This window comes from Hypomesus transpacificus, chromosome 24, assembly GCF_021917145.1.
Source record: "Hypomesus transpacificus isolate Combined female chromosome 24, fHypTra1, whole genome shotgun sequence".
In the NCBI taxonomy this organism is placed as follows: domain Eukaryota; kingdom Metazoa; phylum Chordata; class Actinopteri; order Osmeriformes; family Osmeridae; genus Hypomesus; species Hypomesus transpacificus.
Window position 1 is genome coordinate 581,819 of NC_061083.1, and position 25,893 is coordinate 607,711.

At 44.9% G+C, this 25,893-nt stretch overlaps 2 protein-coding genes across 5 annotated transcripts; one reads left to right on the plus strand and one right to left on the minus strand.

Moving 5' to 3' along the window:
- Positions 1–14: 14 nt before the first annotated feature.
- On the plus strand, positions 15–4,595 carry dimt1l (DIM1 dimethyladenosine transferase 1-like (S. cerevisiae)). Its single transcript, XM_047047988.1, has 12 exons — positions 15–183; positions 366–439; positions 655–741; positions 827–888; positions 989–1,082; positions 1,194–1,243; positions 1,347–1,470; positions 2,281–2,373; positions 2,509–2,573; positions 2,711–2,774; positions 2,945–3,051; positions 3,138–4,595. Exons 1-12 carry the CDS (start codon positions 126–128, stop codon positions 3,178–3,180), a joined length of 921 nt encoding a protein of 306 aa, XP_046903944.1. The 5' UTR covers positions 15–125; the 3' UTR covers positions 3,181–4,595.
- Positions 4,596–4,603: 8 nt separating this feature from the next.
- LOC124486434 (kinesin-like protein KIF2A) lies at positions 4,604–20,761 on the minus strand. 4 transcript variants are annotated; one of them, XM_047047983.1, is made up of 22 exons: positions 20,563–20,761; positions 16,749–16,843; positions 16,066–16,188; positions 15,602–15,656; positions 15,358–15,474; positions 15,098–15,142; positions 13,750–13,850; positions 13,463–13,558; positions 13,316–13,370; positions 12,822–12,984; positions 12,421–12,511; positions 11,866–11,929; positions 11,673–11,764; positions 11,311–11,453; positions 10,834–11,038; positions 10,438–10,548; positions 10,276–10,343; positions 9,825–9,941; positions 5,895–6,045; positions 5,598–5,699; positions 5,233–5,368; positions 4,604–5,007 (listed from the first exon to the last, which is right to left on the minus strand). In XM_047047983.1, the coding sequence occupies exons 1-22, from the start codon at positions 20,621–20,623 to the stop codon at positions 4,922–4,924; spliced, it is 2,277 nt and encodes a 758-aa protein (XP_046903939.1). In that variant the 5' UTR covers positions 20,624–20,761; the 3' UTR covers positions 4,604–4,921. The 4 variants fall into 4 exon arrangements, with proteins under 4 accessions (XP_046903939.1, XP_046903940.1, XP_046903942.1 ...); XM_047047984.1 differs by lacking the exon at positions 15,098–15,142; XM_047047986.1 differs by lacking the exon at positions 9,825–9,941.
- Positions 20,762–25,893: the final 5,132 nt, after the last annotated feature.

Below are 25,893 nucleotides of genomic sequence, written 5' to 3' on the forward strand. Positions count from 1 at the left end.
GAATCCACCTCCTCCGCTGTCTGTCGTCAACACACGTGTGTGGCCAACAATTCTCTCCTCTGGATTCTGGATTACGTTACTGTATATGTCAAATTTTCTTTTGGAGCGATCACACAATTTTAAACATGCCGAAGGTTCGAGCAGAGAAGAAAACTAGGCAGCATCAAGAGGTCAAAAATCAAGGTTTGTTTGAAACGCTGGCATCGCCTTAAAGTTTTGGAATGTAGTCTATGTATCTAGCTAATAGCTATCTAGCTAATAGTTAGCATGTTCCAAAAACTGTATACAGTAGCATTTTTGCTTTGCATTTGTGTTATTTAATGTTTGCTTGCATATTATATTTGAAACATTTGGATTGCGTTTAGGGATCATGTTCAATACGGGCATTGGTCAGCACATCTTGAAAAACCCTTTGGTAGTCAATGGAATCATCGAAAAGGTAAGACGTTACCCTTTCCATTGTAACACAAATATGTTACTGCTGAATGACCATGGCTATAACAATGCTAACATGGTATCCAGCAGAAGTTAATTGCTTCTGCAATTACTATTGCACAATGCAATAGTGTCAAGTTTAACTCTGCTGATCTGAGATTTGGCTTATTTATTGTAGTAGAATTATTAAACCGGTCTGTTTTATATTTGTGTCTAAAGGCAGCTCTAAGGCCGACAGATGTGGTGTTGGAGGTGGGGCCTGGAACTGGGAACATGACTGTTAAACTACTGGAGAAAGCAAAAAAGGTGAGATTCTGTCCATCCAGCACACATGAAGTGGTTGTTTGAGGACCTAGGAGCTGATGTTGCTGTATTTTGTCTGTGTTCCAAGGTGGTAGCGTGTGAGTTGGATGGGAGGCTGGTGGCAGAGCTTCAGAAGAGGGTACAGTGCACGTACGTTTGTAACAAATACACATGAATCCCCAAAGATAATTAGACTAAATTGTTGAAAATATTCATGACTAGTTGTGTGACATGTTGTCATCCATAACAGACCTATGCAAACCAAACTACAGATATTGGTGGGCGACGTCCTAAAAACAGAGCTTCCTTTCTTCGACGTATGTGTGGCCAACTTGCCTTATCAGGTAAGAATTCACACTCTATAGTAAGTCATAATTCCATAACTTTAGATATCTGTAGATCTTTTGAGCAGTTTTGCACCTACATCTAACATTTTCTGTCTCTCTATTGGTCAGATTTCGTCACCTTTTGTTTTCAAGCTGCTGCTGCATAGGCCATTTTTCAGGTAAATATGGTCTGACGCCCTGTAATTGCTCCAGTTTGTTCCCTGATTGGCTGGTTGGACGCACCACCACGCCTATCCACATGTTGACCTTGTGCCATGGCAGGTGTGCAGTGCTGATGTTCCAGAGGGAGTTTGCCATGCGTCTGGTTGCCAAACCAGGAGACAAGCTTTACTGCAGACTATCCATCAACACCCAGCTTCTGGCACGTGTTGATCACTTAATGAAGGTCAGTATGGTTTACATTTTCTGGCAATCTAGCAAAACATTACTGCTTTCACATCTAACCACTGAAAGTTTTTTTTTTTTTTTATGTTTGTGGCTTGCCAATAGATATATGGGTTGGTTTATTGCGATACCCTTTAGCCCTATAAGGGCTACTCTTCCAGGGTTTGAACAATTAACAAATACACACATACAGACATATGGATGTGTGTGTGTGTGTGAGTATGACTGTTTCTTTGATCTGTGTGTGTGTATATACACACACACAGATCAAAGAAACAGTCATACTTAATCATTACATAAAATATACAGTTAAAAAATTCCAATAACTAATAATCTAGCTTGCAAACAATTGTAGAAAAGCCTTTTTGAAGTTTGCGAGACTGGACAGAGATCTGATGTTTGGTGGTAGGGTTTTCCAAAGATTGACGGCACGGTAGAGAAAGGGAGTCTTTGGAGTTTGCTGTTGGCTTAGGTAGTTTGAAACTGTAGGAATTGGATAATCTAGTTGAATATGTGTGGGTTTAATTGATGGGAACGATGGAACTATAATTTTTTTTCTAAAGAACATATTCAATGGGCCATATATGGGCCAACCCAGATCTAGATGCATTTGTTCAACAGGCGCATGTAGTGAGCCTTTCATCAACAATCTGCAGGCTCGCTCTGTACTACTTGGAGCTTATGAGTGTTTGACTCAGACATGTTTGCTAGGACTGGCAAACAGTACTGCGCTACTGAAAAGACAAGTTCACATACGACAACCTAAAAGAACATGCCAGAGAATGAAAATGTCCTTGATTCTTTTTTTCAGGTAGGGAAGAATAATTTTAGACCCCCTCCAAAAGTGGAATCAAGTGTTGTTCGAATAGAGCCCAAGAACCCCCCTCCTCCTGTCAACTTCCAGGTGAGTCCTGCTGCAAGGTCAATCAGTAGGTAACTGCATATAGCATAGAGGACTACTTGGTGTTAAATGTAGTTGTTGTACAGTACATATTTCTGTGAAATACATTTTGTGTTTTTGTTTTTGTTCTCCCAATAGGAATGGGATGGCCTTGTCAGAATTGCATTTGTGAGGAAAAACAAAACACTCAATGCAGCTTTCAAGTGAGTACCAGGCCCAGTCCAAAAGAGCAGGGCCAAATCAACCTCCTGATCCCTACACATGGCATTTATCATCATCATGATGAAAGACAAAGTGAGATGAACCCATTTAATAATAATAATAATATTGTTAATCGTAGGTCCACAGCAGTTGAGCAGCTGCTTGAGAAGAACTACAAGATCCATTGTTCTGTACAAAACGTGGTGAGTACAAGCATACCATTCCCTGGACTCGAAACATATTTTATTATTAACTGGTATTTTATACCAGTTACAGTCAGGGACAGCAGTCAGCTAAAGTGTTGGTTAGCTATACTCTAATTAATATGCAGATTTTTAGATCAATGTTCTGTTCATCTTGGTCATTGGAACAGGAAATCCCAGCCGACTTCAGCATCACTAAGAAGATTGAGAGTGTCCTGCAGGTGGCAGAGTTCAGTGAGAAGAGAGCCAGGTCCATGGATATAGACGACTTCATGGTGTAAGTAGATAGTTCTAGCTCACTAAACAATTTGTTGTTGTTGTGTTCCATCATTTCTCAGTTGTTCATTGATATGCTGCCCACAGACTTCTCCATGCTTTCAACTCAGCTGGAATTCATTTCTCATAACCGGCTGAAGACGCAAGACCATACAAAGCCATCCTGAGTCAAATGGAACAATCATTCTTTTTCTTATTGGACAGATGAGTTTGAGATAGAATGACCCACCTGCCTTAGAACCCTACGTGGTACCTTATGTAAAAGAAGCTGTCAATGAATTAAGAGGCGTGATCTAGGCGTAGATTAAATGTACATATGTAATAGATAAGAGGCAATGTGTACAGCTGTGCTATGAAGTGATACAGGTATATGGTCAGTGTGATGACAGTTACAGATTGAATATCCCTTCCTGCTGTCTGGGTCGGAGAACCTGAGTCTAAATAGCTTTTGGGGACTGTGACTCGGGAAGTGAAGTGTCAAATGGCATTTTTACATGCAGTGAACTGTGATGCATGTAATTGCTTAACCTGTATCAGAGACACATGTTTATTAAAAGACCCTGGGTTGATAATCCATTTCTATAAAATGTAACATTCATTAAGTCAACCTTTAACTGGTGCAGATGGCAAAAGAAGACAAACATTAAGCCAGGGTCTTATCTCTCTTGTACTTTCTAACCTATCTACTGCTGTCTCTGTCCTTGCGCTGGTGACATCATTCTGTTTTATTGACTGCCCTCCAGTGCAAGTCCCTGGTCCTGCGTCTAGGTGGTGCTGGTGACTGGGTTCACATGAGCCCACTAGTGGCTTTGTCTGCTGTTCTCGCAGGGCTGCTTCTCCACACTGCCTTTCTGACCACCATGGCTGTCTCTGGGCCCTACAGACACAGGAAATCTAACAGCTCAGTGCTTGTTGGCCACAGTATGAATGTAACAATGTCAACCGCAAAAGCGGACTCATCAAACGGGTGATTGTTTTTTATTACTTCAGCCAGCATAACATCTGGTGCAAACACTGAGCAACAAACCCAGCAGTTATCAGTGGTATTAACTATACATGTTAAATTGTTTCAATTTTTTAAAATGAAAGTTAAATGGGGCAGACAAAACAACGTATTTTACAATAAGTTAACAGGTAAAAATGGGAAACGAGTGAACTGAGTGGCCACAAAACATGATATGGCACAAAACTCAACCAGACTACAGGTACGGTAGAACAGCCATGTTGGAGGGTATGAAAGAGGAAACAAAACACACTGATTACACTCCCCAACTGCTAAACTCAAGATGGAGAGGAAATAAAGAAGGGGAAGAGTGTTTACAGCTACGTATCATACACAGCCCACTGAGGGAGGGGACACACACCAAATCAAGCGTGGCGTTGGAGAAAGGTGGCATATGGATTTACGTTATCACAGTGAACACATGCATATGTGTCCGTAGAGCCATAGTCCACGCACCTGTGTAACATTGACCTACATCGGTCAGCGAGCAAGCCTGTGAACACTCCTTCAATAGAGGAAGTACAAAGAAGTACAAAAGTAAATAAATAAAATAGAACAGGGCCAAAAAACTAAAGGCTTTAAAAAATGTTTCAAGCAACCATCTAAAGAAATGGGGGGAGGGGGGGGTTCAGATAAAAATAAAAGCTTCCTCCTCTTGTGTCTGATGCCATTTTTGAAAACAACCTTGGTTTGCGAGAACTGGGAAATAAAGTGAAAACGTTATTGAGTTTGATTGTAAAAAGTCCTTTTAGCTTTGCAGCCAGCGGTAACATCTCAGAGAGCCACCTGGAGCCTCTAGTGGTCATGTTCCGGTACGTGCCGCTCTCTGCTGGCTTGCTAAAAACAAACACAGACCCTGCCACTCGTCTTACAGGGCCCGCGGTCTCTTGGGATTAATCTGCTTACTGGCATGTTCCTCCTCCTGCAGCGCAGAGCGGAATGACTTCACTTTATCTGGAGAGGGAGAGTAATGCGAGTTAATAAAATGTTCTCATTTGACCTGAATTTTTCTAACCCATAATGACAGTGTGTGTGTTTACTTCAATAACTGTCTAGGGAGTGTCTAGACTAGAGTATCTTCTTAGACTGAACATAGTCTGCAGAACTGAAGTCCAGGATTGTGTTTCTCCCCAAAGACATCCTACTGTGGCATTAGCTTATGTCTCTGCTTCTTCCCACCTCGGAGCTCAGTGAGAATGTCTATCTTCTGGTCCAGGATGTGTTCCAGCTGGGTGGCGTAGGTGTCCACGTCGTAGTCCACCTCCTCCGTCATCTCCAGCAGGACCTTCTCATCCTCCAGCCAGCGGATAGACTCCTGCAACCAAAGCAGGGAAACACGGAACCACATCACTACATGCCTGTATTAAAGCAATAAACCACGACAAGGTGTGGTATATTGCCAAATAACCCATGGCAGTGCTGCGGTCATAGGCATGAGGTGCAGCCGTGGAAAAAAAGAAAAACAAATATATTTTTCTGGTTTGCGTCTAAACAAACTGCAGTGAGTTGCAAAGCGTGCGAGGCTGGGGTGAGAAGGGTCTGACCTGGAAGACAGCGCGGTGATCCTCCAGAACCTGCTCTTCCATCTCCACCATCTGGGACACGGCCTCATGAAAGGTGAGGAGCTGGGGGGACACCTCCTCCTCCTGGGAAGAGACAAACCCAGCACACCCCCCACCCCAGAGAAGAGTCAGAGAAGAACAATTACAGAAAACAATAAAAGGCTTTGAGGGTTCAAAACTAAGCTGGTCAAGGTACATCTCGTCAAAAGGTCTGTCCACACTTCCACACACATGGTGTAATGTCTGTAGCCGGTATTGAGAGGGAAAGGTGTTTCTTACATTCTGCTCACAGAGCAGTTTGAGGTCATCTCTCTGAGGGGAACTCCCCAGCCAGTCCTCATCGTCCAGCAGGTCTATCTGGTTGACGGCGTGGTTGTTGGCTCGACCGCCCTCCACCACCTGGTTGGTGTCCACGGTCAGCTCCTTCACCCTGCCGTCCCGGGGAGAGCTTGTTACGACGGGAGTGTGCTCGCAAGTCACACACACACACGAGCAGATACGCACACGTTTGCACAGACACACACATTTGGGGTCTCCCTCACTGGGGTCAAAACATTCCGGATGTCAAAATATCATCTTGTGGAGCTGGGGAGGGTGATGAAGACGTCCTTGGAAATGTTTCGTCCCACTGAATAGTCATAAGGTGTCTGTAGTGACCGCACCAAGCCAATATGGTCCCACGTCCATGGAACAATCTCTACAGCTGGGGGAGGCTCCCAGGTGACCGAAGATCACTTTATTCGTTTTTTCTTTTAAAATAGCCAAATATCACAAAAAGTACCATTATTACTTGAGCTTGGTTTAAATCAAGGGTCGCAGCACAACAAAGAACCTTCTTAGCTCCAATGAGAGCAGAGGGCCTTGACAGTGCTGTATTTAAACACGGCTATCTGTGTGGCTGGGGCTTGTGTTTAATGAAGCCCGACTGAGCTGATAAGGTAATACTGACCTGATAAGGTAATACTGACCTGGTCCTGACCCAGCAGGTAGAGGGCTCATCCATTACAGTTTTTCTCAATTGGTTTGGCTCATTTCATGAAACAGAAATGACATTCTCAAAACAACACGTGCAAACCTCCAAACCGCTGGGCACTTGTTCACAACAGATTGGAATTGTTCATTCCTTTAATCAAATTGCAATTGTATTAGCACATCCTTGTAAATGACAAGTGCAATTGCCTACAGTTTGCACACATTTCAAATGATTTTGCACATCTTTGAAATGGTTAGGTATAATTGCCTTCAATTAGGCCAACTATCAATTGAAAATATCTTACTGGTCTAAACTGACTGTTATTTCTCAGTCAAGTGGTTGTTCTCTGCAAAACATTTTGGCATAATTTCCTTGTGTACATCATCAGCTGCACAATAGTTCACTCCACTGTCAAAATCTTTCAGGCACATAATACCATGAAAAACATAATAGTATATACTGTAATATGGATCTCTTGGATCATCTACTTACAGTCATTGTCAGGTGCAACTAGAACTTTACTAAACAAGGGGACACATCCGATCACCAATCACACAGTAAGTTTAGTTAGCTGACAGGAGCTATCCAGGAGTATAAATCCTTCCATCAAATATTTAGAGCTTGTCCCAGGCCAGCTCGGGGGAAACATCACTGTTTTTGCTGCCATTTCAGAGAATGGTGTAGTCACCCACATTCCCAGTCTTGGCCCATACAATACCCAGACACTCCTGGTGTCCTTGGACTGCCTGCACTCTGATCTTATCCCTCTACATGAGACCACTTTCTTACATTTGTCATTGTGTGGGACAATGTAAGCTTCCACCGTCACCCACTCATCAGGATTCACTGCCCATCAAAGAATGCTAATGGTGCTCATATCACCTAACTCCCCATTCCTTAAACCTATCCAGGAGGTTTTTTCTGCATGAAGGTGGAGGGTTTATGAGCATCGGGCTCAAAACCAGAGGTCCCTGCTCCAGGCAATGGATGCTGCTTGTGATGATGTCACAGCAGATCAGTGTAGGGGATTGTTGCGGCATGAACAACAATTCTTCCCCTGTTGCATCGTAAGGGAGAACATCAGATGTGATGTCAATGAAATCTGTGGCCAGACAGACAGTGAGGACGACAACTAGTGAAACTCCAGCTTTGCTTTACTTTCTTACTGTATTTGTTTCCTTCTTGCCATGAAATGCACCCTCTGCAACTCTGACTAGGAGGGGGTCACTTGCCTGAAACTTACTGTGGTTACTCATACTACTAGTGTAGGTTATACATAATGTTAGTTTTGATGTGCTTACGTATTGTATGAAAGTATATTGTGCTGTACACATTTCCTGTAACAGTAACCATGATGTATGGCAATTACAGTAACAATTTCCATGGCAGTGTAAGTGCAATATGTGATGTGAAACCTTGTAGGTTACTCTTGAATTACTGTAATCTTTTTTCTGTTTGATACACATTTACATTTTACATGTATTCATTTAGCAGACGCTTTTATCCAAAGCGACTTCCAAGCTGTCTGCTTTACAAAAGTGCATAGGTCAATGGTCCTAAACAATGAGATAGCCACAAAAACATTGTGGTTAGCCAAAACATGAAGCATACATTACAGTATTGTTGCTTGCTTTTCTACAGGTGCACTCTTGCACTTTTGAGGTTCATTTTGTTTAGTTGTAACTTGTTTGGCTACATGCTCTTATGGTTCTTCTCTTTGGCACTTTCTGTATTTGGGTTTTTCACAATGTATGCTTCATGTTTTGGCTACCCGAAATGTTTGGGGCTATCGCGTTGTTACTGTATGATCAGTGACCTATGCACTCTTGTAAAGCTCTCTTGGAAGTCGCTTTGGATGAAAGCATCTGCTAAATGAATAAATTTACACTGTAAATGCAGATTGAGACACATTGTATTCTGGAAAGAAAACATCTACTACAGTAACTGTAGCACAGTGCACATGAGGGATATTTCTAAGGTCCACTGCCATACTGACAAAACATCTAAACATTTTGACCTGCAGTGTTTACACAATGCCAAAGGGACTTTTCATTTTGGGGGCACTGACTATTTGTATGAGAGAAGGATTTAGTTTTGACTGATAAGTTGTCTGTTTTAGGAAAGAGATGACCCTTTGCAGGTGTTCCATGGTGTTTTGCTGAACCATCTGGGTTATTTTGGCAAATGTATTTAAAGGTTTGAGAATGTTCAATTTTTTCAAGCGATGAGCCAAAGCAATCGAGAAGGAACTTTTCATTTTGAGGGCACTGACTATTTATATGAGAAAATGATTTGGTTTTGAAGCATGAGTTAACTGTTTTGGGTGAGATATGACCTTTTGAAGGTGATCTATGTAGTTGTGCTGAACCATATAGGCTATTTTGCTAAATGCACGTGGAGCTTTGAGAATGTCATTTCTGTTTCAAGAATTGAGCCAAAGCAATCGAGAAAAACTGTAACTGGGGATGGGATGGGAGGGGGGGGGGGAGGGGGGATTATCACCATGTGGTGGCACAAGCTAAGTCTGATGCCTTGTTTGGGCACACCACCAACACCACAGGCATGGCCTCCTCTCATTAAACAGCCACTGACTAGAGCCAAACAACGCCGAGAAAGCAACTACGTCGACCGTTCCTCTTATTAACAGTCTGATTTTGTGATGACTCGTAGTGTGGAGGACTATGCAACAGTGACACATCTCGTGTCACCTGGGGAAAATAGTCCCGGCTGTTTATGGTCCCACGTAGCGTCAACAATGTATGGAAAACGCGCGCGCGCACACACACACACACACACACATGCAGAAACACAAATGGCATTTTTGCTGTTATGCAGGGATGAAAAGTCATAGCATATCACAGGATGAAAAGAGAGGCCGCATGCCCAGGCTGTAGAGGCAGGGGAGGAGGTGGATGATTAGAGGCATCTGCAGGTGGAGAGATGAGCTGGAAGGGTGGGATATGATGGAAGGGGGCATTATGCACCAGCCATTCAACAGTTCAAGGCCACAGAATGTTCTTTAGTGAGTGTGGAGCACTTGTAAGTAGTACATGCAGCCACGGTAAGTGTTGAAATGATGTGTGTACTGAATGTGCACAAAGAAGGGTTTGTGTGCGTGTGTGTCTGCCTGTGTGTATCTGCCCGTATGTGTGTGTGTCTGCCTCTGTGTGTTTGTCTGCCTGTGTGTCAGTGTGTGTATCTGTCAGTGTGTGTGTGTGTGTGTTTGCCATGACAACCTGCTGGGAGAGGTGGCAGCAAAGTCATCAAACTCAAAGGTGTGTGTGGGCGAGAGTTCGGGGCGACCTCCCTGGGAGAAAGGGATGTCTGAGGGACTGATCCCAAACTCCTTTACCCTGCTCAACGACCACCACCCAGCGCACACAGGGACAGGGACAACAGCAGAAGAGAGAGAGAAAGAAGGTGAGAGGGTTAAGACAGAACTACTGAGAAGGACAGACAAGTCATCTTTTTATTTAAAAAAAAAAACCCTCACGTCATTCATTATACATTGAAGAAATTATTTGAAGTAATTCCATTTCAATATTGTTAAAGCAAACCTGTCCTTACATAACCGGGTCAACCCACCCCCACCCAAAAACTGTTTTCTTATTCTCAAGTGACACATTAGCCAGAGATCAGGTATTACTGGGGAGTGTTCCAGTCAGTCCCAGTATTACAGTGTCCTACCTGTTAGCGTAGCGTAGCGTGTTGAGGGTGTTTTCGCAGGAAGTCATGCCAGGAGAGATGGTGGCGATCTGACCAGGATGAGAGGAGGCAGGGGGGTCAGGACAGGGATGTCTCGAGACAGGGAGGGTGGAGAGGGGGAGAGCCAGGAGAGAGGAGGCTCACCATGCATGTGCGGGAGTTCTCCCCGATGAAGGAGTCTCGGAGGACCTGGGTGAGCTTGCTGGCCCTGAACGGTGTGTGGGGCTTGTTGAGGCCCAGTGCCCTGATACATTCCTGTAAGGAACAGAGAGTGATTGAAAAATAAATAAGCTGCTCCCAGGCATTAGAAGGTTTCAACACCTTCTTAAACATCAACGACTATTTAAGGAACACCCAATTCCCTCAAATTCAAGGCCCCTAAAATCCTTCTCTACCATTCAAACTTTCAAGGACCAAGGAACCCGGAGTGGGTGCAGCAGTCACATCCGACATCCTGTCCCATCCCATAACGACCCTGCCCTACCAACAGACAGCTGCTACTGCTAAGACTCTCCCCGGTGCCGACCTCTGCCCTCTGACCTTGAGAGCCAGCAAGCTCTTGTTGATCTCTGCGCCCTCCAAGCGCGTCTGGCGGTCGGCGCTGGACGTGTCGGCGCCCCGCTCGTTGCCCGCCAGGTCGATCAGGGAGAACTTGCCGTGCATCTTGCCCTTGCGGCGCAGGATGATCTGGAACACGGCGTGGCTACGCGACGAGTGGGCGTTGGCTGACGTCTGGCCCGACGTCCTGGTGGAGGAAGAGAGAGCGAGAGGGATAGGGATGACAGTGTGCAGAGAGAGGACGAAAGGAAGAGAGAAAGATAAAAGAAAGGAAGAGTGAAAGTGAGAGAGATATAGAAAGAAAAAAAAGCAAGAAATAGAAAGAAAGAGGGTAAATATATTAGACTACGAGAGTGTGAGAGAACATGTTGAGACTTGACCAACAGATGCTCAGTTCTAAGGTGGCCATGTTGCAGTAGGTGATTTGGGCCTCTGGTTCCTCTGGCCTGCTCTCCTCACCTGCAGCTGTTGCCCACTTCGATGAGCTTGAGGACGTCCTCGGTACAGCGGACATCCCTCTCCTGGAGCCCCACCACCTGCACTTGCTGCCTACCGTCCTCCAGCACGCGCAGCTTGGCCTTACGGTTCAGCAGGTCAAACACCTGCAACCGCAACCCAGAAGCTTATACGGGCAGCACAGACATTACACCCAGCAGCATGACAGTCTAAACCTTTGCAACGCCGCAATTTGTAGGCCGTGGAGACAATACAGTCCGACAGATCCTCAAGTTCACTTGGGGGAAGTTCTTACCTACAGAGTTTAACTTTTCATTTCTTTATGAAAAAATCTAAAGTCAAATGCTTTGTTGTGAAATGCTTACCTTTCCACTGTAGATCTCAAAGAAGGTGGCATACACCTGAAGGTCCAGCTTCTTGTAGTTGGGTTTCTTCAACATGAGAAATACGTCCCTAGCTGCAGGAGAGGTCGAGGGGTTACGGTGTTTCAATAATAATACGATCAGGGTGCTTTAAACTGTCCAAAACAAAACTCACAATCCACTTAGAATTACTTACCAGCTAATGCATAAATTCCTTTAGAACAATCCTGGTTCTTTCCAGAAAAATCCCCACCCATAGTCTGAAACGCAAACACATGCATGAGAAACCAAAATCCTAATTTGTGTAACTAAAAGTCCAGAAACTAATTTGTTTATGTGGATCAGGGGCGACGCCAGATCATTTTTTACGCAGATGCTGAGTAGGTGCTGGATCATTGACAGGGGGAGCTGTGCAATTATATATATATATATATTATGTATAAATGCTATTTATAATTGAGCTAAACTTGAGCCCCTCGTGATGCTAATTTGATTGGAACTGCAGTTGTGCTAGCTGCCATCTCTGCATCAGCGGACTGCTCCGTGTCAGACTCCGTACAATTAACATCCGATTCTCCGAACGGATTTTCCAGAAATTATTTTTGGGGGTGCTATCGGGGTGCTTTGGTCTTTCTTGGGGGTGCTGAAGCACCTGCTAAGCCTCTACCTAGCGCCGCCCATGATGTGGATATTAAATACGGTTATAGGCATTTTCTATAGAAGGAGACGTGATGAGATGTGTGTGGCTCACGTGTGTTTTGCCACTTCCTGTCTGTCCGTAGGCGAAGCAGGTGGCCATGCCACGCTCAAAGATGGTCTCTACCAGGGGCCTGGCGGTGAACCTGCAGGGGACACGGAACACACCCGTCACTGACTACACACACACAACACCTGTCATTATACACACAGAACACACCTGTCACCGAGTATACACACCTGTCACAGATTATATACACACACACAGAACACACGTGTCACACAGTATATACACATACACACACGCACACACACACACACCTCAACAAGGTCTCTGGCAGTCAATCTACATCACAAATAACTGGACTTTCCAAGCGAATAAAAAGAAGGCATTAGAAGCGGTCCCTCTTTCCACCAGAGACGCCCTCGTCCCCGTGTGGTAAGCTGCGGTCTCACCTGTACACCATCTCGTTGGTGGTGCTGTCGTCGAAGGCGTAGTCGAAGCGGAACGTCTGGTTCTCCAGGTAGCGTGTCAGGTCCACCTTCTGCTTGGGCTCGTGCACCATCACCACGTCCTTGCTGGGGATGGTGATCACGTCCAGGTCCTTCACCGTCAACTCTGAGCACGCACACACACACCCCTTATTTTAAGATGACTCCTCGTTGCATTCTTTCATTGTCCTTCATATTTTCTGCACCATCATGATAAACGCAACGAGTCATCCGTCTTTAGTTGGAAAGCAAAGATACCCATAATAACACACACCCTAAAGTAATATTGTACACCCTCAAGTCATATAATTCACCCTCCAGTAATATCATACACCCTCAAGTAATATAATTCACCCTCAAGTAATACAATTTACCCTCGTAATATAAATCACCCTCCAGTAATATACACCCTTAAGTCATGTAATCGGCCCTAGTGTTGTGAGAAAGGTACCACTTGCCTTTCTTGTTGAGTGGCCGTTTCCTCACACAGACACATATTCTGTGCTCTTCGATCTGAAAACACAAAGATTTCGACATCCTGATTACACCTGAGCTGTGCCGAGTGTGTGGAAGCTGGGGTTAAACAGGACCGGGCTCACGCTCACCAGGTCCGCGGTGGTCAGCGGCCGGTAGTCCAGACTGGCGCGGAAATCTCGGATCATGTACAAGATCTCGTAGTTGGGTATGGTGGTGTCCACTTCCTGTTGAGAGACAGACGGGGGGAGGGCACAAGCACAGATTCACTCGCCCCGTTGCACGTCATCGAGGACGAGACGTCGTGGCAAAAGAGGACGTGGTCGACCTCGACACGCCTCCGTTTTTGATGCGCGTAAGAGAACGGAGCGGCTGGGATGCGAGCTCCAGAGGAGGCGGGGTGGCGGACGAGTGTTACCTGTGCTCTCTTCTCCCTCAGCTCCTGCTGCTGGAGCCTCCGCCTCTCCCTCTTCTCCTGCAGCTTCTCCACCTCCTTCACACAGTTAGACTTCCTCCGTGCTGGAGACAAGGAGAACCCCCCCACACACACACAGAGAGAGCAGGAGATCACAAACCCTGGTTCCCCTCGCAAGACACGCACACAGCATTCCTCATAAAAGGAGACACCCCCCCCTTTTCCTATTCTGGTTCCGTTTCTCCCTTTCTGTGTCTGTGAGTCTTTCTCACAACATTCTTTTTCCCCACCTAATATCTGGCAACGCCCTCGTCCTAGTCTAGGAGGAGGCTGACAAGACAGGAAATGGCAGCTCGAAACAAGCTTTATACGACAGCTCTTTAAAGATGTCTCTATGCAGCTTCACTGTGGCAGCTCTATTGCCCACAGGATGTCACAGTGGGCACCAAGGGGCGACTAGAGCAGCTTGCTAGCCAGAGATATGTCCCAGACCCCCCGGTCTCTCTCAAAAGGCCCTTCATGTCTGGCCGGTTCCCAATAACACTTGGCCACTGCTTCATGACGTGGGGCTCAGAAAAGATGACGTCACGGACACAGTTCACACTATTAGGCTCATTGCATGATTTTAGGTATTTCGTGGCTTAGGAATGAATCAGGTCAATTTCACAAATGTAGCATGAAACTTGGATCAAAGTATGTGTTTTGGACACATTTAGACATGCGCAAAATAGCCCAAATCCCCCAAAAACGCCAACTGATTAGTGCAATTTCAGCCACATTCACCATTGTAGCACATAATTTAAGATGAACCAAATTTCAGTAGTATCCACCGTCAGGTTGCAGAAGAGAGTTTAACACCAGAAAGAGACTCCGTAAGCCCACCCCACCGCACCCCTCCTCCAGCGCAGACACCAGCTGCAGCCCAGCGGTGCAAGCCAAACACCCCCTCCATGTCACAACAGAGGGAGGACTAATCTGTTGTAATCTGGGGGAGGCAAATCAGGTCAGAACCAGGTCAGAACCATCCAGGCAAGTGGGCGAGGGAAATTTGTTTGAGGGGACTGTGGGGGTGAGGGAGGGGAGGAGGACGGGGTTGCATCCTGACTGAATCCAGACAGGGGACAGGTCATTGAGCCGGGTTGAAAGCAGCGGTATCTGTCTCTGTCTGAAGCCAGAAGGCCCGTCTGCTGGCTGGATTGCCTTAGTGCTCTACTCCCCCAACCCCAGCTCGGGAGACTAGCGGAAGTCTTTCAGTAGAGGAGCACAATCGCAAGACTAGAGGTTGCTCAATGGATAGCTGTAGAAGTCAAGACAGCTAGAGGAGGGGGGGTTGTGGAAGGGAGATACATACAAAGCTGTCCAAACTCCTTTCTGGGTAGCTGATGTATGGAAGAGTCTGTGATAAACATGTGATCAACAAAGACAACATAAGCATTTCCATCAGCTTTCCAAGGAGGCCATATTCAAATCGAACTGTGGCGGCAACTGAACAAAACATGACTGTGTAAGATGACAGGCGAGTCTGAAATATTTATAGGTCGAATCATTTGTCGGCGTTGACTTCTCTATCTCTACGCCAGGCGTGGGCAACTTTCAGGGTGTGTGTGTTACCGTTCTGCAGCTGCTGCTGGGTCTGGGCCTGGCTGGGTTGGGCTGGAGGCTGGGCCGGGGGAGGGGGGGCGGGCTCCGGCTGGGGGGGAGGGACTGGTCTGGCTCGTGTGGACACCACTGGAACAGGAAGGGTGGTTATCATTGGAAATGATTGACAAAATAGGTTTGTTACATTTCAGAATTGACCCAAGACGGCGTTTGGAGACAGAAACACAATTCAGAATGGAGGCGTGTGGGAACACACCTCGGTTTTCCTTTGATGGAGTGTCATTCTTAGTTGGGGCTATTGTCCGCCGATTCTGCAAAAGAAACTGGTTTGTGAATGGATCCCAAAAATGCAATGTGAGTACCTGGTTTTTCTTGGACCTACGGTCAGAATAGGAACCCGCTTTCCCTCCTTGTCACTCAGTTATCCAGACAGCCTCCCAATGATTACTCCCATACCATCTGACTCGCGACTATTACTGAACCAAGGGTCGCAAAAAGAGACAAGGCCCTAAGGATCAGATTCCTGCGTATTACTGAAGATCTCTTTGTTCTCTACAGCCGTTACTGGTGTCCCGAGGCGTCTATGAAGGCAAAGGCTCGCTTCACAACACACTTGCTGCTCTTATGCTGATCCGTTAAATATAAACAAAGCGCCCCATTGTTGGATCTGGGGAGAGGGGGGAGTTATGGGGCGCTGCTAGCAGAGGACACGGGGCTCACCTTGGCGATCTTGCTGACCTTCACGGAGCAGGGCGTGGGTGGGGGCGGCGTCTCTGGGCTTGGGGCGATCTCTTCGTCGGGGCCCAAATCGGGGTTTAGTGCAAATATGCTCTCCAGGTCAATCTGTGGACAGGGTAGGGGCTGGGGGTTATACTTTATCACGCTCACCAAGTCCATTCGGGTAAGAGCAAGAGAAATGCGCAAAAGAAACGATCCACCCCGCAGTTCAATATTGGTGTAAATGAGTAGGCAGGTGACACGTTCAAAAGACCAGACATATCGATGAGTATGCCTTGGATCAATGCCTGGACAGAGGGATGGGGGGGGGGGGGGGGGGAGAGAGAGGGAGAGTAGAGGGAGAGAGAAAAGGCGAACGAAAGAGAGAGAAAAGAGGGAGAAGAGAGAGAATACAACAGGAGGATTCTGCATTCATCTGCTAACAAAAGATCACATACTAGTCTAGTATAGTCTGAGTCTACTCTACAGGCTTTCTGAGCTCATTCATATTTAGTGCTACAAGATAAAACCAGGAAAGGGGCTTTGTCGAGCGGAACTGTAGAACATGCCGGATGATTGTGTCATCTCTCTGGCTCTAGAATGTCTTGGAATCCATTATTCATGGGTCTGGGAGAGTGGAGCGGATGTTTCCGGAAGCTGCAGAGGCTCGCAGTAAACTCCCGTACCTCTTTCCCTTTGGTGTCTCCATTCTCGATCCACTCCACGGTGACACTCTCGTTGTCCTCGTTCAGAGAGGTGACCATCGCCTGGTGTATTCGGCCTGTAGAGAGGAGAGAGCACGTGTTCAGATAACAGCGCTGGTTGAGGATGTGAGGATTCTGACTTGAGGGGGTGGAGGATATTGCATTGTATCCTGGGACAGAGGTCCCCCTGACGGAGCTGACACGCACACGTGCGCGCAGTGCAAATTCTACTTTTTTCTTGACCTGCCAAAATGGCTAGTAAAAGTTCAAATTTGACCAACCACTCAATAGATTACCGTCGTTTTTTGGCTGGTGACTGAGCATGCCGATGATGGTGGTATGGCGTAACATCGACAGCCATTAGGAATCTGTATCGCACATGCCTTTAACATGGCCCTGAGGTTTCCCCCGAGGAATAAGCAGGGGTGCAAGGACGTGCAAGGAAGTGACCTAACCCAGACAAACCCAGATTACAAGAACACACCGTTTTCATCATAGTCCCTCGTGAACATGAGTTTACGATTGTGCCAACAAACTGATATTCGCTTTTGTGACCATGCTAGACAAACTTGTTTTTAAAAACCCCTCCGCCCTCGTGCTATTAAAATATTTGAACATGCAACTAACATAACAACCAATGCAAAAACAGTAGTGTCTATTGTCAATTAGGCTACACATCCCTCTTAGCCAATTGCAGCAGCACATTGCTTCATTTAAGTTAGTGCTTTCGAGAAACACGTGTCCTATCACAGTTGCTGTCGGTGGTCTCAAACTACCCAGCTGCTTGGCTGCCTCCCACCATAATCACTGGTTCCTCCACCTCTCATTGTCTTGTCTTTCGCAGGGCCTTGGCCTGACAGCTCTGCAAACTGCCGGCTCACAGTTGAAGGGAAGCGCCGTGTTCTGCCATCCATTATTTAGAGCTCCTGCCTGGCTTGAACGCTGCTTTTAGTGTTCTCTGACTGTCATCAGCAAATAGACCCGATTCTCTTGTGAGTTGGGAAGGAGGGGGAGAGCGAGAGAGATGAGAAGAGGCCGTGGGAAAGGCTCATACAGACTCCCAAATGTTCACACATGCACAGACCCACATGGGTCTACTCCCTTACGCTAACAGAGAACCAAAACACAAGGATGACAATGTTTGGTCAAGGGTTAGTTCATAATTTACTCAGTCTAAGAGGTCGGGGTGAAGCACAACAGCGGTGTGAGAAAGGGACAGGTTGGCCTCGATACACAGAACTGCACAAGGCCCTGCTCTGCTCGACAGTGAACATGACTTAATCATGGGGACAGCCTCTGGTGCTGTGATAGAGAACCTTTTGTGCTCTTCACTTCGGCAGAAAAAAACCCAATACAATCTTTTTCGAAACGAAGAGTGACTAGATTCAACAAGATGCTTCAGCTTTCCAAATTCAGGGTTAAGCTTGAACTTAAGTGTATACTTTCGTAAAAAAAAAAAAGATTGCTCCCCTCCGAATGTTTTTTTTTCCTTTTTTCTTTCTGCTAGCTATGGAACATGCCACCGTCTGTTCCTCAGGGCTGGCTGTAAGCTGTAGGCCTGGGCGTTTAAATCCAATTTTGGTTGGTTAGGTAGGTTACAGAGCCGCACTGGCAACGGCAGTACTAGAGTTGACAACCGCACACGAGACACGACACCGCTACTTAGGAACAGGAGGGCCTTGAGCTGGCTAAGAGACACTGGACGAAGGATTAAATTGGACACACATGCACACAGGCTCCCTGACACACACAGACCTAATAGGAAAATCCACAGGCCTAAAACATGCAAGACGCACACACACACATCACTTTTTACCAAGTGGATAAGGAAGGAGGGTAAGTCTTCCAGTCACATATGTTAGGCAACAACTTTGGGTGCAAGGAAAAGTTACACTTACTGAGCTGATAAGTGTCATATAATGCAGTTACTACTGCCATCTCTAGGTATAAGTAGGGTTTATGTTCAAAGGTCACCAACAGAAAGCAAGGAAAAAAGAGGAGGGGAGGCCGCATCTCAAATACAAATGGAGACAGGACTCGAAAAAAATGCTTTCACAACATACCTGCAACCTTGACTGCTTAGGTCATAATACACTGTGTAGAGCATGCTGACATGCTGCATTAGACACCAGTATAAACTGTTTATGTTATTACACATGCTGTTAAGTTGTCGAAATAACTCAATTTACTTCAAGGAGCTGTTAGCCTAATAACTGTTCATTTAGCCAATCAAGTCGTGCTGGAGGAAAATCTCCACCTGCAGCTGACTTGATACCTACAGATATACTGCACACGGGTTTCACTAAATACAACAAAGACGCCCAGGCGGATATCAGTGTCACCATAACATCAATGAAGAAGAATTCTACTGTCTTTAACGGCTAAAATGGTTGAGCTTCAAATATATTTATATTAAGACATGGGCATCATTTCAATGCAGAAATTGATTCAATACAGTTGATAATCCACAATTAACATTAAATATTACTGATCCCAATCAGAGACAGCAAAAACATTAAGACTGTTCTGGTCTAAGCTTTAGTGTTCATGATGCCAGCTATAAAACTCAGTCAAAGAGGAGGTCATGATAACCTGGGTTTTGAACAGAGGCTGTTATTCAACTCATAACTTATCTTTGCCTACTTTCCATATTATGCACTGTTACTAGTCAGCCAGCTAACATTTGTTCAGTTCATGTGAGAAGACACCACTGCTTGGCCAAAGCCAGGGAGCGTACTGGCAGGATCTGGAGAGCTGCAACAGATGGGGTGGTGGTTGATGGTTTGAATCTGGGATCACCAGCTCCCATTAACCCCCCAATGCGTGTCTACTCTGACACTTTCACTCAATTTCAGATCCGGTCTTTCAAACCCTACAGACAAGTTATAGTATCTACATATAGTGGTTAAAAATGATGGTATCACAAGTTCTCATCTAGGCTTACTGCTATGTTGCTGGAATAAAATCTAGCTAGCTAGGTAGTCGATTTACAACAGTGGGCTGCGTAGTCACCTAGTAAGAGAGATAGCCTAGCTTAACTAGTTTGTTTATGGCTATTACATAAATAATATTTCTATATAATCAACAAGCCTCAGGGATGATAAGTAATACTAGCTAGCTAGGCTAGCTTAGTGGCAGTGTTTTATGTGGGACGGAGCCAACAAGTTATTGTCGGGCAGGTTAACTATCCAGCTAGACTCTTGACTACCAAGATGGGACAGGTTTGCGTAGGCTGGATAGACTAGCATTCATGTTTAGAGTTGGCCAGAAAAAAACAACGTAAATCCATCTAGCTACTACTAGTACCTGAGCTAGCTAGCTCGTCAGGCTAGATACAGTACCTTAGCGTCTTAAATCTGTTACCTAGCTTAGCTAAATTTATAGTAGCCAGCGAGTACTATGTTGATTGAGTATCTAGTAATGCAACAAAGCCCGTATGTAATGCTACCTGCCGTTATTATGTTGTGTTTGCGTTAGGTGTTACTTGGCCGACGCGGTGATTGATTGCTTAGACAGCAACTTACACCGGTTTGCAGCAGCTAGCTTGAGCTAGCGTTCAGTCCCAGCGTCAACAGTTGTTGTGCGATCAGTAACTACATCACCACAGCAACAATGCAAGGAAACTGGCTAGCTAGCTAGCTTGCTAGTGGATTGGTAGCTATCAGCTGAAGGCTGAGACCAGCAAGTATCTAGCAACAGTACTAGTAGCTAGCTTTGGCTAAGTAACTCAAATAACTTGCAGCGAGGGAAAAATTTATCGGGGTTGGAAAATGACCGGTCACTGTAAGAAACTTACCATCGCTTCGTTTTATTTCCACAAAAACGCCAACGATGATCTTCCCAAAACTAGCTGCCATTCTTCATTAGTTAACCTAAATGTCTTAAATGTTTAACAATATGTTTATTTTCGAAATATATATAAATCTAGTATGCAGAACTGAAATTTGATCGGAGGATGCAGGGAGGGACAGAAACAGGATTGAAAAGAATGGATCAAGTCGTGCACGCAGTGAACAAATCTTTGTAGTGAACCCTATGCTATGAATCATTTTCCCCAAACGATTCATGAGTAACGTAATTTGTATTGCATGGTAAAGTGAGTCATCTTAGAAGATCTGATTCAAATGATTTGAAATATGGACTGCGTCTGAACAGAGGTTGCCAAGTTTGATATATCCCCCTATAGAGGTATTTTAAACAAGAATCTAGAGCTTTTATATTTGACCTTTATCTATTTAGGCAAAAACAATAAGGTTGAAGTCTAATGTGCCTAATGTTTTGCACAATTGATTTTTCTATCTGTTTTATTGATACTTTCACTGATGTTTAGCGACATGTATTTTTCATAATTTACTGTCACCCTTGAAATCATGAAACAATTGTAAAACGTCATGTTTAGTGAGTTCAAAATCTGTAGGAACTTTGCATTTAGGCCCACATGTGTTAAAGTCAAGTTAGACACATTTTGCGAAACTAGCAATTTTAGAAAGGATTCAAACCAAAACATCCCACCCCTCCCTTCAAAGCCACTCATCGAAAACACGTGAATGTGCTGCCTGATTACTGTGGAGAGGTAGGTTGCCTTCCCTTCCGTTAAGTGTGAGTATTTTGTTATGTGTAGCACCCCCTGTAGGTCAGTATTTTACTCTTCATTCTGCTGAGCACATTTATGTCTTCTTCCTTTCTCCATGTAGGAGAAAAACAGGGTTTTATAAACAGTGGAGTTATAATGTTTTTAGTATCTGGCAAATTGACTCTTCTCATAACAAATCTTGTGTTTTTGATTACTCCCACATTCAATAGTAAAAAAAACTTTGCTGTGACGTGTTGACACTGAGACTAAAGATTCTGAATTATAATCAAAGCCCACTGATGTTTATTTTTAGGATGCATTTATGGGTTTTTCACGATCACTGAGCAGTGTACTTCAGTTCTTGGAAAGCTTTGGGTCCCAACAAGTACGAACTTGTGTGTCAATAAGAGGATGGCCAGTCAGGCTGTGTGGGTTTATTTAGGAGGATTGCACAAACACTTATCTGACTCACTTAGCAGCTGGTCTCAAGGCAACACACATCCATCTTACACTGTCTTTAAAACAGAGGGGACGTACAACTAAGATCCACAATATGCGATGAAACCTGCACAGTTCAGCATAAAACTTTAAGATGACTTCTCGACAAATAATTATGAAGAAATGGTCATCTAAAATGGCAGGTTTTCCGGAATTGTTATTTCAGCATCTTCATCATTCCTCTCTTTCAAATCCTCTTGCTCCTCTTCATCTTTATGAAGCTTGTATTTTCATTCATGGCCTGACAGTAATGTACATGTTGTACTCAGAAAGATGTAACCTAACCTCTAGATTTGCAAACAGAGGTCATGTTTCTGGCGTACTGATGACGTATGCTAATAATAGAGGAGGGACAGAGTAGGAATCCATTGTTGCACTACAAAGCAGACGTTTGTGACTCACCCCCTCCCCATGCCCACACAGATGATACATGTTGTTTAGTGAATAATGAAGACAATGTACTACCATGTTTATAAGTTCCGGATATTTAAAACCGATTTTTATTTCAAAGCTAGTCTGCAGAGAGCATCAATTTGGGAAATGCATTGACATCATTGCTGAAACTTTATTTAATGTACAGTACCAGTCAAAAGTTTGGACACATTTTCCCATTCAACTTTTGACTGGTACTGTACATACGTCATAGATCTACATTAATTCTGAAAGCATGGAAGCTTGCAATGACATTGTAAAGTGTTTACAGAAACAATTGTATTTTGAGTGAGAAAATCGTGATGTGATTATGTTAGTGCTTAGCCATACCAAACAATCAAAGTAGTAATTACTCCAAAATGTTAAATCTCTGACGATGATCAGGATGTTATTCATTCAAAGACCTTTAAACAGATGTATGAGACAGCTTCTTTGTGAACAGACCCATTTTAGCCTGAAGCAAATTTTAATATTTCCGCAGATGCTCTTTAAAGGGGATGCTGTCATGAGAGAGACATCTATAAATATGGATGCAGTTTCATAGCAGTTTCATGTATAAGCAAGCATCAATTCTCAGCTGGTGTACATGCTATCCCCTTGAATCTAATACTAAGTTAAGGGAAGTTGACCATAAATGGCCCTTCTTAAGATAAGTATACACGTGCCAAACACATCTGTTTGTTTAGCTTTCAGGTTACAGGAAAATGTGTTATACATGCAGTACACGGGTTACCATATGCTATTATACTATAAACAGTGTTCTTGGATTACAGCCTCTCATCACTCAGCACAATAATGTAGGGCTAGTAAGAAATAGTCCAAAGTTAGAGAAACAATGTGTGACACACCTCTGGAAGATAAATGCCAAAGACATAGATGTTACTGCCTTCTTCTTGAGCGGGTTAGTGATTCTTTGTTTAGAAGTCTCCACCCCCGCTTCAAGCTGCAAATATAAACAAGTACTTTAGCTTGAGCTCTGTGTTATAGTGACGATCTTGCCAGAGGCCATTAGTTCATCCCTTATGACAAACACAACACTCAGTTTTTCGTCACAGTGTTTGATGTGTATGCAAACTTTTTAACCACCAGGGGGCAATATTTGTTTGTCATTCAGCCCACAGATGTGTACTCTGTTGAGGGCTGACCCACAGTAAGTAATAGAATGAGATGTTTCAGCTTTCATGGATGTTTCAGCTGATGTCATAGACCAGTGTCTGTTTACATTTTGATGATGTATGTGAAGAAAGACATGTAAACACTGAAGGGGCAGCAGCTGCAGCCAAGCAGGTGTTTCTCTGTCAACAAACCTCTTCCAACCAAGTTGCTTTGAAAGTAACAATAATTCCATAACAATTATCATGAGTAATTACTTGGTTTTTGATGGCATTGACTAGGTCATATTTTGACTAAATGTCTTACATTACTGTTTAAATGAATTCAGGCTTTGCCAAATGTCCAAATGTACTAGGCCTATGGGAGTCAGATGGATGAGCGGTGAGGGAGTCGGGCTAGTAATCAGAAGGTTGCCGGATCGATTCCCCGCAGTGCAAAATGACGTTGTGTCCTTGGGCAAGGCACTTCACCCTACTTGCCTCGGGGGGAATGTCCTTGTACTTACTGTAAGTCGCTCTGGATAAGAGCGTCTGCTAAATGAATAAATGTAAATGTAGGCCTGGTTGCTGAGGGACAACGGTTGTTATGTGGCAAGGAATGGCCTGATGGTTGAGAACAAGAAAGCAATGTTTGTGTGTCATATCAGATCAAGGCCACTCAAACCAGGTTTTACCCTGACCTGCATGATGCATTCTAACTGCACCCTCTGTTGTGAACACATACCCTTCACCTATAAGACAGCAAGTTACTGAACTGTACTTCAGAGCAGTATAATTATAAAAATAAACAACAAATTAGCAGTAGAATTATATTTACCATCAGAAAAATCCGGGGTTCTTTATGTTGTTCGCTGCACAGACATTCTTAATTTCATAGTTGGTAAATTTCATAGTGGGTACATTTCAGATCTCTGAAAACTATAAACATTTTGACCACTGCATTTACATACATTCATTTGGCAGACACTTTTATCCAAAACGACTTCCAAGAGAGAGCTTTACAAAGTGCATAGGTCACTGATAATAACAACAAGATAGCCCCAAAAACATTGCGAGTAGCCAAAACATGAAGCACACATTGTGAACAACCAAAATAAGTGCCAAAGGGAAGAACCATAAGAGCATGTAGTTAAACAAGTTACAATTAAACAACATGAACCGCTATAAGTGCAAGTGTACCTGTAGAAAAGCAAGCAACAGTAAAACATATTTCACAGCGAGTACAACAATTTAAATCAGTTACCACTAACCACAAGAGCAACAAGTCTCTAGGCAAGAGTCATTGTGATCCTTAAGGAAACTAACATCGGGTCAAGCAAACCATTCCTAAGTACCTTTGTACTCCCGGAACAAGTGCGTCTTGAGCCTTTTCTTGAAGGTGGAGAGACAGTCAGTGTCTCTGATGGAGGTGGGGAGTTGATTCCACCACTGGGGGGCCAGACAGGAGAAGAGCTTGTGTTGGGACCGGGCGGTCTTGAGCGGTGGGACCAGCAGGCGGTTGTCTGAAGAAGACCGTAGGTAGCGTTCACTGCTCGGAAGGTCAGTACCAGGGTCTTGAATCTGATACGGGCAGTGATGGGTAGCCAGTGGAGGGAGATGAGGAGCGGGGTAACATGGGAGCGTCTGGGTAGATTGTAGACCAGGAGGGCCGCTGCGTTCTGAATCCTCTGAAGAGGGCGGGTTTCGCATGCTGGGAGACTGGCGAGCAGTTGCACTAGTCCAACTTGGAGAGGACAAGTGCTTGGACTAGTAGCTGGGTGGAGGGCTCAGACAGGTATCTCCTGATCTTCCGGATGTTGTTGAGGGTGAATCTACACAACCGGGAGACTGCAGCAATGTGGGCCGTGAGGGAGAGCTCATGGTAACCCCAAGGTTCCTGGCAGAGGATGAAGGGGTCACCGTTGCAGATCCCAGGGTGATTGAAAGATCGTGGAAGATGGAGGGTTTAGCCGGGATGATGAGAAGTTCTGTTTTGAAGAGGTTCAGCTGGAGGTGGAGCTTGGTCATCCAGGCGGAGATCTCTGTGAGGCAGGCCTCAATCCTAGCTGAGATCCCCGGATCGGTCAAGGGGAACGACAGGTACAGCTGCGTGTCGTCAGCGTAGCAGTGGTAGGAGAAGCCACGGGAGGTGATGATTGGTCCAAGTGAGGTGGTGTACAGAGAGAAGGGGAGGGGTCCAAGGACGGAGCCCAGTGGGGCACCAGTGGAGAGTTGGCGAGGGCCTGACAGTTTGCCTCCCCAGGAGACCTGGTAGGATCTTCCCCACAGGTTGGATGAGATCCACGGCAGGGTGAAGGGAGGGTTTTTTGAGTAGAGGGGTAACTCTGTCCTGTTTGAAGGCAGAGGGAAAGGTGCCGGAGGCAAGAGAAGAGTTTAGGACATGGAGAAGAAAAGTTATCATGGAGGGGGAGATGGTTTGAAAGAGAGGGAAGGGAACAGGATCAAGGGGACAGGAGGTGGGGCGATGAGAGAGAATGAGGTCAGAGATCTCTGCCTCGGACAGGGGAGAGAA